At 40.6% G+C, this 14,258-nt stretch overlaps 1 protein-coding gene across 2 annotated transcripts; it reads right to left on the bottom strand.

Moving 5' to 3' along the window:
• Positions 1 to 11,094, bottom strand: OLFML1 (olfactomedin like 1). Of its 2 annotated transcripts, none has more exons than XM_064426099.1 (3): positions 10,689 to 11,094; positions 8,083 to 8,371; positions 1 to 5,016 (listed from the first exon to the last, which is right to left on the bottom strand). In XM_064426099.1, exons 1-3 carry the CDS (start codon positions 10,812 to 10,814, stop codon positions 4,238 to 4,240), a joined length of 1,194 nt encoding a protein of 397 aa, XP_064282169.1. In that variant the 5' UTR covers positions 10,815 to 11,094; the 3' UTR covers positions 1 to 4,237. The 2 variants fall into 2 exon arrangements, with proteins under 2 accessions (XP_064282169.1, XP_064282170.1); XM_064426100.1 differs by having other exon boundaries at positions 8,083 to 8,368.
• Between the last annotated feature and the right edge of the window lie 3,164 nt (positions 11,095 to 14,258).

The following is a 14,258-nucleotide window of genomic DNA, read 5'->3' as shown; positions in this document are numbered from 1 at the left end:
TAAAACAACAAGGGCTTTTGATACATTTTACAATAATAAATTCTGAGACAAATGACACCCATGGTTTATGCTGCCAGTATGAACATCAGGAAAGAAGACTGAGCAATATCCAGATATCACCAGCAGAAAGGTGGTTGGAAAGAAAGAGCTGCTCAGGGAGGTGGTGGAGTGACCATCCCTGGAGGTATTGTGGTATCTGGTCAAAGTTTGGACTCTATGATCTCAGAGATCTTTTCCAACTTTATTCATTCTGGGATTCTGTACATTTGTTTTTCTGGCTCAGGGCTCAATCTGGTGGAAGTGTAATAAAATGTTATTTTCTTATATGCAATCCAAACCCATGGAAAGTTCAAACAACTCAAAAAGCCACAGGTCCTGATTTCTACCTTCAGGAGGAGCTATTTCTTCAGTAATAAGAGAGCTGCATTTTAATGGTTTTGATTCTGCTCAGAACCCTGCTCAGAATGATAAAGCTCTGTTTCTTTGCTGAGCTTCCATGCAACTGAGTGGGAAACAGCACAGGGGGAAAAACATGCACTGTGACAGAGCAGGGTGGCAGCAGTTGCATTTTGTAGTGATAAACCCACCTGTAACAAACATGTAGTGTGTGTTTTTCTGAAATGGTGCCTACTTGAGTGAATGCTAAAAGAGGCTCTCATCCTCCAGATCCAGGCAGGTGGGAATGAAGAAGAAAAAGAGACAGGAGGATTATTTTCTGACAAACAAGCTTATCTCTGATGGGCACTGTAAAATTAAACCCAGTTAAACTGGCATGCTCCTAGCAGCACACTCTGCTCTGCTGGTAAGTTGCCTTTAGCAGTCACAGATCCTTGGTATCCACAAAATTAAAATAAGAAAGTACACGGTTGTCAGAAAGCTTAAATCATCACAGGGGTGTCAATAAACTGAGCAAGCTGAAAACCTTTCTGTCTATGATAATTCTGACTACTCCAAGTGCAAACAGGACATAATCATTGCAGATTATTCTGACCTGAGCCACCTTTCTGGGGAAGAGATGGCAGAGGGAATGGAGGGCAGGGAAATGAGGAGCATGTGTGCAATGAATCCTGCTCTCACCATGGGAAGGGCAGTCACGACCTGCTGCAGGAAAAGGATGAGGTGACAGCAGTGTCACTGAAGGGGTGAGGGACCTTCAGCACAGCCAAAGCACTGAGGAGTGCTGCTTTTGTTGGATGATGATGATCCTGCTGTCAGAGCAGAGGGCATCGAATTCCCCTCTAGAGGAGGGTCTGGACATGAAAAAGCAAGAAGCCAGTGGTTCACACGGAATGAGCACAGTGGTTCAGGCAAAATGAGCACATGGAGAAAGTGCAGCATAAAAGGACTTGAATAACAAGGACAGTAATGGATGTTATCTAGATGGTGAAGGTGGAGGTCATAAACTCATTTGTGGTTTTTGTTGCTGATGAAGACTCCTCTGTGTTCATCCCCTTGTACCAATTCCATTTCCATGGTAACAATCATATAATCTACCTGAACTGGAAGTCAATGCCCTCTTTCATGCAGCCTTGTCATGGCTGTCTCCTGCCTCCTGACAGTCCTTTGTCCTTGTCTTTTGGAGGCTGCTGTCTTGGAGCAGATTATTCAGTAGAGATATTTGTCATTCTTTCCTTTCTCTTTCTGAACAGACAGTCTTTGGTGTTTTTTTGCCCTTTGTCATGCGGGAGTTAACCAAATGTCTCTTCTGACTTTCTGAAAAATATCTGCTTGTGTGCTATCAGTTATGAAAATTAATGAAATCATATATATTTCAGAGATTACTAGGAAGCTGGAGGAGAATGCCTGCCACCTTTTTCTTACAAGAATGTTCACTGATCAGCAGAGCAGACGTGACTCCCTCACCTGTCACTGGTGCTGTAAGCCCAGAGATGCTGCTGCCACTGCAGCCCACAAAATTCCTGTGCTACCCCAACCCACAGCCTGTTTCCCAGCTTATTCCCTGCTGCAGGACCAGTGGCCTGGTCTGTGTTGTGCTCCAGGAAGAGTGTGAGCAATGCTGCAGTGATATAAGTTCATTTTTGTCTTTGTCACAGCCAAGGTGAAATGTAGGCAGTGAAACTCCTGGATGAGCACAGGAATGGGACACCAAAATATCCATGGGGAGTGAGAAAAACAAAAGCAGCTCCAGAGTTAATCTTAAAACTATAAAACAGAGCAAGAGTGAACGTCAGACTGAAAAGTGCTCCCCCTTCTCCACCTCCAGGGACTTTCCTCAGTGCCTCCCACAGACTCCTCCTGTGGTGCTGGCACAGTGGCCCCCAGGATGCCAGCTGCTGTCCTGCCCTGTCCTTGGGGCTCCATGCAGAGGACATGGGGTGTCCTCATGCTCCTGGCACAGAGCCATGGGGAAGCAGGGCCCAGGCAGGGTTTGACAATGTGCAGTTCTTTTACAGAGTGCTGGGAACTCTTGTGCAGGCTGGCTCTGCCTCACTTTGTTGTTGATGGGATGTCTGGGTGCTCCACCCCCTCTTGGGCTTTAATTCATCATGAAATTTGGATTTCCAGGTCAGCAAGGCTCAAAGAAAACCCTGCCTGAACTTTTGAGGATTGCACATTGAAATCTTTCTATAGAATAATGACATGGGCTTCCTCTGCTGAGTAATAGTGTGGCCCAAAGCACATCCAAAGAAACCCATTTCTAAAAAGCAGATTCAATCCCTATTTACACTCAAAGACTTTATTTCTTAAATAAAGAAAGTTACACATCCTTTCCAGTAAAAGTTCTCACAGAGGTGGCTGATACCACTTTGCATTTCCATGTTTGTGATTTTACAGAGGAGGGATAAAAGGCCAAATATTGACTTTAAGCCAGGAAAGCAGTGCCAGCCCACCTCCCTTGCAGCCTGAGGGTGTCTGTGGCTGTGCTGTGACACAGGAGCAGTGCTCCAGTCACCAGCCCTGCTCAGAATGACAAAGCTCCTTCTGCTGAAGGCAGTGTCACTGGTGCAGCCCAGCAGTCTATATACTCCTAATTGCACTCTGGAACCCCTTTTCAAATCATTCCCTGATGTCTGGCTGTTCTCTGGAAGCTATTTTTAAACAGAACAAAAGCTCTCTCAGAGTAATGAACAAAATGGGTTTTCTGTTGCAACAGCTGTGGATTGCTTTTCAAGTACCATTATTTGTGGTTTTTCAGAGGGGATTTTTTTGGTGTGTTTGTTTGTTTGCTATTAGACATGCAGCTGTCATTAAAATAAATTAAAAAATACAGTCTATACCTGTATTTCACATTAAAAGCCTTTCTTTTTAAAACATTATTTAACATTTTTAACATTATTTTTGAAACAAAAATACCTGGACAAACCCCAGACTGAGCAGTGCCATGCCCTCACCTGCACTGCTGTGCTCATCTGAGCCACCTTTTCCTGGAGGTGGAGGATAGGATGAGAAAGATTCTGCTATAATCAATGGAAGTGACTTGAAACATTGGGGAAAATGCCTCACAAGTGCATGCTGAAAGACACCTAATGAGAAAAACACCAGAGTGACATGTAAAACCTTTAACAGTAGTGTGTGATACAGAAGAGTTCACCTAGGAACATTCCTTCTGACACACAAACAGTGATCTGCTCTAAAAGTAGTGAGAAGTGGTGACTTGAAGCTGAAAAAAAGTGAATATTTGGCTGCAGCTAAGGTACTGGCAGGATCCACAGTGATCTGTTCAGCTGTATGGATAAGAAATGTGGAATTTTCATGGCAATACTCTAGAAGTTCAATGAATAGGAGTGGTAAAATAAACCTCTCCTGTAAAAACTGATATCTAATTTCTCTGGAAGCATGTGATTTTATATAGCTTACTAGAAGGCTTTCTGTAGTGATCTTCAGAGTAGTAGAGGTTGTCAAACTGTGTTTTGGACAGGAAGGATTTCTGATTTGATTTCCATGGCATTGAAACAGAAAACATAGTTTCAATAGAAAGAGAATGTGTCAGAAATGGGCTATTTTTAAAAAAAAAATTAACCTTAGACTTTAATTTGGAGGCGGGGGGAGACGGGTTGTGCATGTGTGGTGTTTAGTCATCGTGTAATTTATATTAATTCAGTCTTCAACTCTTCTTTGTTGGGCATTAAGATTACCGGGGTACATAAGTCTTAAGTTATGTAAAATGGATGAATGTTGTAACAGCTGGGAATAATGTAATTGTAATACACATTAAAAGGCTGTGTTGACCTGGGACTGGTGGCTTTTAGGTCTGCTTGAAAAGCTGCTAAAGGTTTTAAACTTTCTGCTCTGTGTGAAGTTTGTAAATGATCTGGGACCCATCACCCCAAGCGAAGAGCTGCTTTTCTTTAGGATTGTAGTGTATGGTGGAGTGGCCACCCTGGCGTTTTGGGAAGTGCAGCCCTGGGTTTGTGTGAGCATTCAGAGCACCCAAAACATCATAGACACACTGGATGCGGGAGGAGCCCCCAGAAGGAGAGTTGTAGACCACGTGGAGGGTGTTGCAGGCCATGAAAGCTGCCTCAGCATCCCGGCTGCTGCAGGGCGTGTCCCAGCTGTGCTCCACGGCCATGGCCGCGGGGTTGATTTTGGTGAGGACGATGTTCCCCCCGGTCTCTGGTTCTGCGTGGAGGGCCCACAGCCCCTGCTCGTCAAGAGCCAGGTCTATTTTTGTCTGTGGAGAGAGCTGGTAGGCAGGAATCCTCCCAGCCCCTGGCAGCAGCATCTGGTCAGCCACATTTCTTCTCTGGATGTCGAATTTCACGATCTCGTTCAAGGAGCCGTGTCTGTGGTAGAAGAGGAAGCCCTGATAGATGACGTGGCCAGTTCCTTCCCAGGGCAGTGGCAAGGGGACTCTGCGAGCCTTCAGAGTCTGGTTGTTTTCCATGAAAGACATGATATTGGCAAATTCCAAAATCACATTATTTACAGAGCCACTTAGCAAATAAATCTTCCCGTGCTTTTTGCCAGGATCTTTCATCCAAGAGCCGTGCTTCCCTCCAGTCTTCTTAACTACCTTCAGGGACCTAATACCTGCAAGCATGTGGTCACAACCTGCAAGGAAATATCCAAAGAAAATTAGAATATCTGTAAGTTTTCTAGTTTCCTTTCTTTGAATTACTGAGTTTCCTTTTAATTCATCTCTGAGGCCTGAGTGAATATGTCAGTAAAGGTGTCAGCAGTGTGGCTATGGTAAGTAGTGCTGAAAATAGTTTTGTGTGATATTATATTTTAATAATACTATAATGTATTTGAATATAAAATACCAATATAATAATATATAATGTATCATAGACAACATATTAAAATATGTAATATATAATGTATAGTGTATAATAATATATTCTATAATGATTATACATTAATATATAATATATAATAATATATAATACATTTGAATAATATAATTATATTATTATATTATTATTATTATATATTCCTGCTAAGAAAATTGTAGTATCTTCATCTACCTGTAGAGTGTTGGGTTTTGTTCTATTACACCAGTGTTATCCAAAACATTTGGGTATTTGTGTGTCTGAGAGGAGACCAATGCACCATTAGTCACTTTGTGATTATTCTTGTCTGTCCTTTTACAGGGCTGTAATTCTTACTTCAGAGAACTGACTTCTGGTTTAGATGAACACAGTAATCAGATTTATTTCTTGCTGGAGGCATACAAATGAAAATCCATTATCCACATGTATATTATTTTTGTTTCAGGACTGGTCTTATTCTCAGATAGCCTTTTTTAAAATGCATTTATAGTATAAATAGAAACAAAAAGACATCAGCATAACTGAAAGCCAAAAACCTGGGCTATCTTCCCATTCACCTTCCCAACACCTGCACACAAAGGAACAAGAACAGAAAACAGATCACACAGCCAGGTGGGTGCATGCACTGAGGTGGCCTTGGAAGGAGCTGGTGTGGTGTCTGTGCTGCCAATTCCTGTGCCAGGAGCGTGGCTGGTGGAACCACCCAGCTCTTCACCTCACTCTAGGGTTAAAACTGGCCTCGAGTCACAGCTCTGGCTTCTTCACATTTTGTGCACACTCTGCAGGGATGTTTCAGACCAGGAAGCACCAAGTCTGGGAGGACACAGGCATTCAGACTCTGAGATCTTTATCAGCATCCTTTCCAGGAAAAAAACGATTGCAAAGCGTATTAACAAGCTTGTTTACCAAAGGCACTCATAAATTACAGGGTGCAGCATTTGAAGTTGAAAGAATTGCTTTCAGAGGAGCGCAGCCATTTCAGTAAACAGGACAAACAAAGCTCTAAGGCAGGAAGTCCTGGCAGCAGATGAAATGGAGAAAGCAAAACCAGCCCCCCTGTTTGGCCTGATACGAACCTATTGAAGTCAGTGGCAAGACTCCAGTTGCATGTAGAAAGCAATCTTTATGTAATTTGTGTGCACTGATACCCTCTAATCAGAGCTTTTGGATATTGCTGCTACAGAGTGGATTTTTTTTTCCTGGGAGTCCTCACTCTGGAAGTGCCTTCCCTGAGCAAGCCACAACAGCTCTCTCAAATCTAACATTTATTGATTAGATAGATTAAAAAATAAATTAAAGCTGCTGAATCAAAAACTCTAGGCAGCCATAGCAGCATCTTCCTCTGCAGGGGAAATTACCAGATTTTTGTTTGATTGTCGTTTTCTGTGCGAATTTGGCCCAAACCCAGTAACAAAGCTGGACTTAAAAACCCTCTCTTCTAGGGTTTTTGAGGTGACTCAGCAAAAATAGATTTTTGAAGAGACTCAGCAAAAATACTTAGAGTCTGGTTAAGACATGACAGCATAGAAGCAGAGCTGCTATTTTCTAGAGTTGAGGATCTTCCTACTTTTTCTAAGTGCTGTAAAATCTGCACAGGGAATACTTTTGACATCAAATTCAATGGGAAAATCATCTGACTAGTACTGACAGTAGGGAACAAATTGAAAATAAAGTTACCATGAGCTGCTACAATAAAGTTAAAAGTAATAATTTTCACCAAAGGAAAATGGGAAGTAATTTTTTCCCCTCTGAAACTTTCAGAAAGATACAATTTTCAAAGTGCCTCAACCACAGTCAATTTAAAAATCCCTGATTTTTTTTTTTCTCTCTGAAAAAAATGCCCAATGTTCAAAAGTTCTCTAAATGGAAAACAGAACTATTGATATTCAGAGCACTGAATTGTGGAGTATGAGGAGAGCTCAGAAGCAGAATAGGTGATTGCTTCTGTAAGCATCTGCCTTAATACTGATTTGCTTGAAAAGTCTAAGGAAGAAATTGTAAATTTACGTGTAAAATTAAATCAGCCTAATTCTGCTGAAGTCAGTGGAATTGTATATGCTAAGATCCATTCACTCACTTTTAAAAAATTTCAATTTGCATTTATTATTTACTCTTAATTTCTTACTACTATGAAAGAAAACAGACTTTAAATATGTCTATAATACATAATTTACATCCACACCACAACTTTTTAAGGTAAAGATAATTAAAAAATGTCATTTGTTTAAAAAAAAATCATAGATTGTGCATATATTCTTCATACTGGGTACCATAACACCTAATTTTCAAATCAGAACTAAGCTTTGCTGACAGCCAAACCAGTGTGCACTCTTATTAAAGGAGGGGACAAGGAGAGGAAGGATGACAAAGCAGGACGGTAAAGCAGGTAAAAACTGTAGAAGTAAATGAAGTAGTTTATTAACTCATGAATTTACTTTTGAGTTGAGGTTTTGACCCTGCCTAGTCCAAAAAGCAAAGACCACCATTAATTCTTTAGTACAGCTGCAGTACTCATGTGTTCTGAAATGTGTTCTTCTGGGATTTTGCAAGAACACACCTTCAGAGGATTTTACCTTATTTTATAATAAAAAGTAACTTCCAAAGAATTAATTTGATATGCAGTAGAATTTCTGCAAAGTAAATGTTTGAACTGTATTTTCCTCCCTCCCTCTCCCATACCCTTTTTGCATATACATGGGTTTTATAAGTCTGGTATTTACACAGCCCAAGCCCCTTTGCAATAATCTGTGGTATTCACACAGCTAGTGAAAATCTGTTATCCCTGTATCAGCATGCACACGTGGGACTGTCCTCACGGAAGTTGTGAAAAATAAACTGTTCTTACTTGCATTAAACATGAGTTTAAGTCTCTTTTTTTCTTCTGCCTCTTCCAGCAGCTGCTGTTTCAGCAGGTCCTCGTGCACTTCCACGCAGGCATTGGAGTCCATGACAGATCCAAAATAGTCGATGTCCCTCTGGGCGTGCTCGACCCTCGTTAGCAAATTCTCCACTTCCCCCTTAAGCTCAGCTTTGTCGGAGCTCAGCCCTGCTAGGCGGGACAGCACCGCCTTGGAGAACTCCCGGAACTCATCCACGTATTCCAGCACATCTTGGCTGCACTTCTCCAGCCTCTTCTTGAGTCAGAACACGGGAAGAGAACACATGGACAGACGTGGATATTCTGTGTACATCACGACCTCACTCATGATTACTTTCACAGCCCTGCTGTTCCCTCCTTCCCAGTGGCCTGCTCCCACCTATTCCAGCCCAGGGGTCTCTTGCTGGGTGTCTGCGTGAGGAGAACATCTCAGACTGGCACAGTCTTCAAAAGTCTGGACAAAAATCCACATTTTTTTGATTTGACATGTATAGTTTCAGGACGACCCCAACACAGTGAATAAAGTGCTCTGACTCCATGATTCAGAAGGCTGAACAATTGCTTTATTAAGCTATACTATATTACACTAATATTATGCTAAAGAGATACTATGCTAAAGAATACTACACTATACTAAAGAAAACCCTGTGACTGTCTGCAGAGACAGCCAGGGCTTTGGCCCAATTGGCCAAGGAATCCAAACAACCATCACCAGTGTCCAATTAACAAATCACTTTGGGTAAACAATCTCCATAACACATTCCACATGTGCCAAACAACAGGAACAGTGGATAGAGATGAGAATTGTTTTCTCTTCTTCTCTCTGAGCTTCTCACTGCCTTCTTCAGGAAAAGTCCTTGGAGAGGCTGTGCCTGCTGCTCCCTGTGAAGAGAGCTGTGGCCACAGACGTGGTTACTGACAGCCAGATACTTTGTTTTGCTGCCTAAAGAAAGAAAAGTGCTCCGATGGAAGCAGCCAGAGATAACAAAGGGCTCATGATCTCTTGCTTTCCCTAAACTTTCTGGAACTCCTCCTGTACGACCGCTGGTGAAGCAATCTCAAAGAGTTTTCTGCAGGAACTCTATAGCTATGAACATTTCACATGGATACACCTCTTCTGACCAAGCCAAAATCTAGTGTGGCTACTTTTCACCCATTTATAGGTGAAAATAAAAAATACTGAAAAGCTACAGTTGAAGAAGTTTTGTGTTGTTTCTTTTTTTTTTTTTTGGTCTTTTTTTCTTCAAATTATCGGGTGTATTAAAACAAACAAACAAACAAACAAAAACAACCTAACACAACAACAAAAAACCAAAAAAAAACCAAATCCAAACATAGAAAGCAAAAAAACCTATTTCTTTACAACTAAATTCAAATTATCAGTGTTTTCCAAGGTAAGTAATAAGTTTCTGTTCCAATGCAGCTGCTTCATAGGTGTCCTGAAAATAGCAGCCCAGCTGCCACTTTGGGAAGATGAGGAATTTGAGCAGATCTTTGGTTGGTTTGCTTTGTGAGCTATGCTTTCTGTGCTACCTCCTCTCTCTCCCATTTATACAAGACCATAAGTTCCCAGGAAGTTACTTAATTGCTTTCTACAAAACCTTTATTTTAAATGCTTTCAAATGCTGTCATCAGTATCTGCCTCACTCTCGGTCCTGTTCCTTTTGTGCCCCTTGCACCAAATGCCACAGGTTATCTCATTTTTAATGGGTGCCAAAGGAACAGAAATTGCCAGGGGAAGTTACTCCTAGAGTGGCAAAGAAAATGTAAATCTCCATCTACACAGTGGAAAGAGAATATCAGGTTAATCCTTCTGTGTTGAGAAGATAAGACTAATGAGGGCTCTGTACAAAAAGGGACTTCAAATCAAGCAAGTTAGAGCTTCTCTGTAAGTCTGAAAATGCAAGCCAGGAGCCAGGGACATGTCAATAACTAAAAATAAACAATATATCACCATAACACACCAATACTGAAGAGGCATTTTGCAGTACTGGTAGCTTTTTACTGTAGGAAAACAAAACAAGAACTGGTGCATTTATATAAGTGATTGAAATGAATTCAAGGAATTGAAAGGACTGCACTTGAGTCTCTCAGATATTAAGGGTCTATTTAAAGTGCAGGTACACTGCTGGTTTGCATGAATGTGTCTTAAACTACCCTTCCAGGTAGGGATATCTGCACAAAGGAAAAACACCTGATAAATTTCTATCTCCTTGCTATTAAATACTTGACAGCACTTCTGCTGGTGGCAATATGTTTCTACAGCTCCTTAGGATGGTCTGTGACAGTTCTATATAAACATTTGCATTTTTAGCTAAATTCACAGATGTCATAAAAAAAATACAGATTATAACAGAATAAAAACATAACATTATGAAATTTTATCCTGCAAAAAATGATGTGGTAAATTTGGATCATTACAGTTAAAGTTTTAGCAACGATCCTACTCATTCATTGGAAAAAGCTGGAAATTTACCCTCCTGATGTGATATATCATACAGACTGTCCTGGCCTCAGAGCATCCACACATTTTCAAACCTCTTTTGCTGCAGAAGGATTCATCAGGCACATACCTCCAGAGACAGAAAACGCTGGTCAATGTAGCTCAGCAGGGCTGCATCCTGCATCATGTACTGTGCTGCTCCCATGATGCTCATGAGGGATGGAATCAGCAAGAAATGCACTTGTAAGGCTACCATTGCACCAGAAAAATTTGGAGGAATGTAGTGAATCAGTTCTGTGGGCAATCCCAAATGCTGCCAGTCCAAGGTCAGATGCAATTTTCGATCATCTGAAGTGAAAAAATAATACCAAAAATTACTAAAAAGTGAAAAATACTGTGACTGAAAAGATTAAAAGGACTTAAAATGGCTGTTGCATTCTATCATTAAGGAAGCAACATTGGGGCAGAGGGACTGAATGTGTTTATTTCTAGGAGCCAGATGACTACTTCTCGGTTTGTGATCCTATGATCAGTCCCAGATGTTCAGCACTGAGTCACATCGAGCCTGCAGGCCAAATTTTATTAAATACAAATAAAAGTAATTTATTTTACCCTCCTTTCTCCTCCCATCTGCTTTCCTGTGTGACCAATCCTACAGAGTGTTCTTGGTGCAGGTCAGAGTGGATTCACAGTGGGTGGGACACAGGGAGGTCTGGTGCTTGATGTCTGTGCTTGTAAAACCATCTAAAACAACTCATTTCACTTCCACTCTTCAGCCTATTTACAGTGGGACTGGAAACCAGACATAAAACTGTTTTTAAAAGACGTTTCTCCTCCTTTTTTTCTTGAAACTACTTTTTCCAGCTGAAAACAACACCCTTAACACAGCTCTGTGTCCATTTAGTAGAGTCTATGACAGACATCTTCTTTTGGAGTAATAATTCTACTTAGTCTGACTTAAAAATTAATTATAATTAACTTACATAAGCCTACTGCATTTGAGGCAATTTGTATTTATTTGATTTCATAATTTGCCTGACTGAATGCCTTGTTTGGAAAAACTCATGGCCATGCTCACACTATTTGCTAGAAAACCACGTGTTAGGAGCTTAAAAAGCTCCCTTTGTATCTGAAGCCAAGCTGGACGCCTCTGTTTCTCAGAATTCTCCACCTCTTCACTTTTCCCCCCTCCCATTTTTCTTTTTCTACATTTTTTTTTTATTTTTCATCACATTTACCAAGCTTTCTTTTTCTTTTTAACTGCCTCATGTGTAAGCATGTGATGACTGCAGAATTCAAGAGTGAGCGTGTCACTGTGTCACAGCAGGCAGATTCTTTCCTCTGTATGTTTGATTTTTGCACGGTGGTTATGTGTGCTTTGCAGGCAAATTTTACCCAAGTGCACAGAGCAGTATTCTGTATTTTAGTACTGCTTTACCCCTAAGAGGGGCACACAATTTGCCAGCTCCTATTTGCAGGCACAGCCAGTGATGCACAGAGAGTTTAATATTTGATTTTTCAGTCCAGTGACATTTCACTTTACTTCAGAGCTCCTGCTTGAGGGGACAGAGAGCTTGCCCTGAGACACCTTGGGAAGTCTGAATTTCCTTGATTCTGTCCTATGACACCACATGCTGTTTTCTTTTCCACAAAATAACCAGCTGCAACACCAGGGAAGAACAACATAGAAAAAAAAAAATTCCTTTTCTAACCTCTGAGGTGAACCTGGAACCCTTCAGATTTGATCTCTGAGTCTCATGTCTGTCCCAGGTAATGACTGGGAGATGAAAATTGTGGAATTCAAAATTACAAACTTCCTTTCATGAATGCATATTTCGAAGTCAAGATACAGATATATAATTTATTTCCTCTATCTTAAGACAGGGAAAATAATCTAAAAGGTAAAATATCTTGAACTGCTGTACACCCTTGATAAGCTTAAACATTCTGCAGATGGAGCTAGATTCTGTGAAGTTGCTCAATAATTTCTTAGAATTACCCACAGCTGAAAGACCAGAAGGATTCCTACAAATCCTAGAAATCCTTCCAAGGATTTCCACAAATGAGGCATTCCCATGTTTGTTAAACCAACAAATGGTAAATGGCAATGATGGTCCATGTCCAATGCACAATTCTAGGAAGGCATGCCACAGCACCTGGTTAAATCCTGAGCTTTGTTGGGTTTTTGCATTTATTTTGTTTTGGTTGTTGTATGTTTTCCACTTCTGTTCAGCCTAGATATACACAGAAATTTTTTTTCCAGCTATATATAATCTGTATAATAAACAAATATATCTGTCTATATCGAATCTGTATCTAGAACTAATCTATATTTATATGTATGTCTGATGGTGATTTAAAGCAGGATTGTTTGGCATGCCTGGGAAAACATTGATCTCAGTGCACAGGACATTACACACTAACAGAGCAAGAAGTTTGCTTTTAACTCAAGGAACTCTTTTTCTCATGACCATTATTCCTTTGATTTGACAGACCTCTCAAACCTTTAAAAAGAAACAAGTGTATAAATGTAGGTGAATATGCCTTTTCACTGTTCTTGTCCTCTCCCTGGCTGTTTTCCTTTTCTTGTCAATGCTGCTTCCTTGCTGCATTTATTCCACCTTTTTACCATTTGGTGTCTGTTTTAACAGCTGTTAGATATTTTCAAAGGAAAAATAGGCATTTTCAGCTCCATCTGTGTTTGTGGTTTTGATTTCAGATGCTGGATGGAGCTTTATGTGTTTTAAAAGCAGTGTTGAAATCAGTTCAGAGTGTGTACTTGATTTGGGGGAAGAATGACATTTCCTTAAGATATTATTTCACTCATATGATTGCATTCTATGTGTTGCTGTTTTGGTTTTTTTTTATAAGTCAGTTTCTTTCTGTCATTTCAGGTGGGAGAACTAGAGAAGTGCCACAATAAATCAGGTTCTTTTTCCTCCAGTGCCACTCTGGTTTCTCAGCTCCTCACAAGAATCACAAGAAATTTTTAATTTTGAGCTTTGGGAACAACCCTGACTCCCAGGGCTCCCTCACGCTTTTTCCTTGCATTTTCTTTGGCTTTTTCCTTGGCTTTTCCTGAGACGTGGATGCTAATCCTAATGCCCTGCCCTGTGTTATTTCAGCCCCAAAAGCAAGTGGGAAGTCCCCACTCCTGTCACTTAGTGCACAAATATTCTACTCCCAAACTACACACAGTCTTAAAACAAAGTTAATTATGTTTTTCATCTTTAATTAACCTCAGCATGCAAAGCAATAACAGATGAAAAGGAAAAATCAGAGTCTGATTCAGAGCTTTCTACTGATTTTATACACACCTGCATCAGAATAATTGCTGCTCACCCTGATGCTTCGGTGATATCCCAGTGCTTGTGTGCTCATGTGGGATCTTGTTTGTTACTGCAACTTTGTTTAGTTTACAGCTGCCCATTTTGATAGGTTTTGATGCTGGTGAATCAGACTGATGTTTTATACTAGTAATATAGGGAGTGTCATGGTCTACTCCTGTATTTTCTAATTTTGTTGGGACTTGGGTCTGAACCAAGTTCTTTGCTACTACTGGCCTCTACTGAGATCTGGGAGGTTAGAAAATATCTTTGTCACAGTGGGAAAATCAACACTTCATTCCAGTTCTGCACTGCATTTTGTTTTTCTATTTTTTCCCCTTCAGTTTTATACTTTAGAAAGTGACTCTTATTTC

The sequence above is a fragment of the Passer domesticus genome, chromosome 6 (genome assembly GCF_036417665.1).
Source record: "Passer domesticus isolate bPasDom1 chromosome 6, bPasDom1.hap1, whole genome shotgun sequence".
NCBI lineage: Eukaryota > Metazoa > Chordata > Aves > Passeriformes > Passeridae > Passer > Passer domesticus.
The sequence above is the reverse complement of the archived record's forward strand: the minus strand, read 5'-3'. Positions and strand labels throughout refer to the sequence as shown.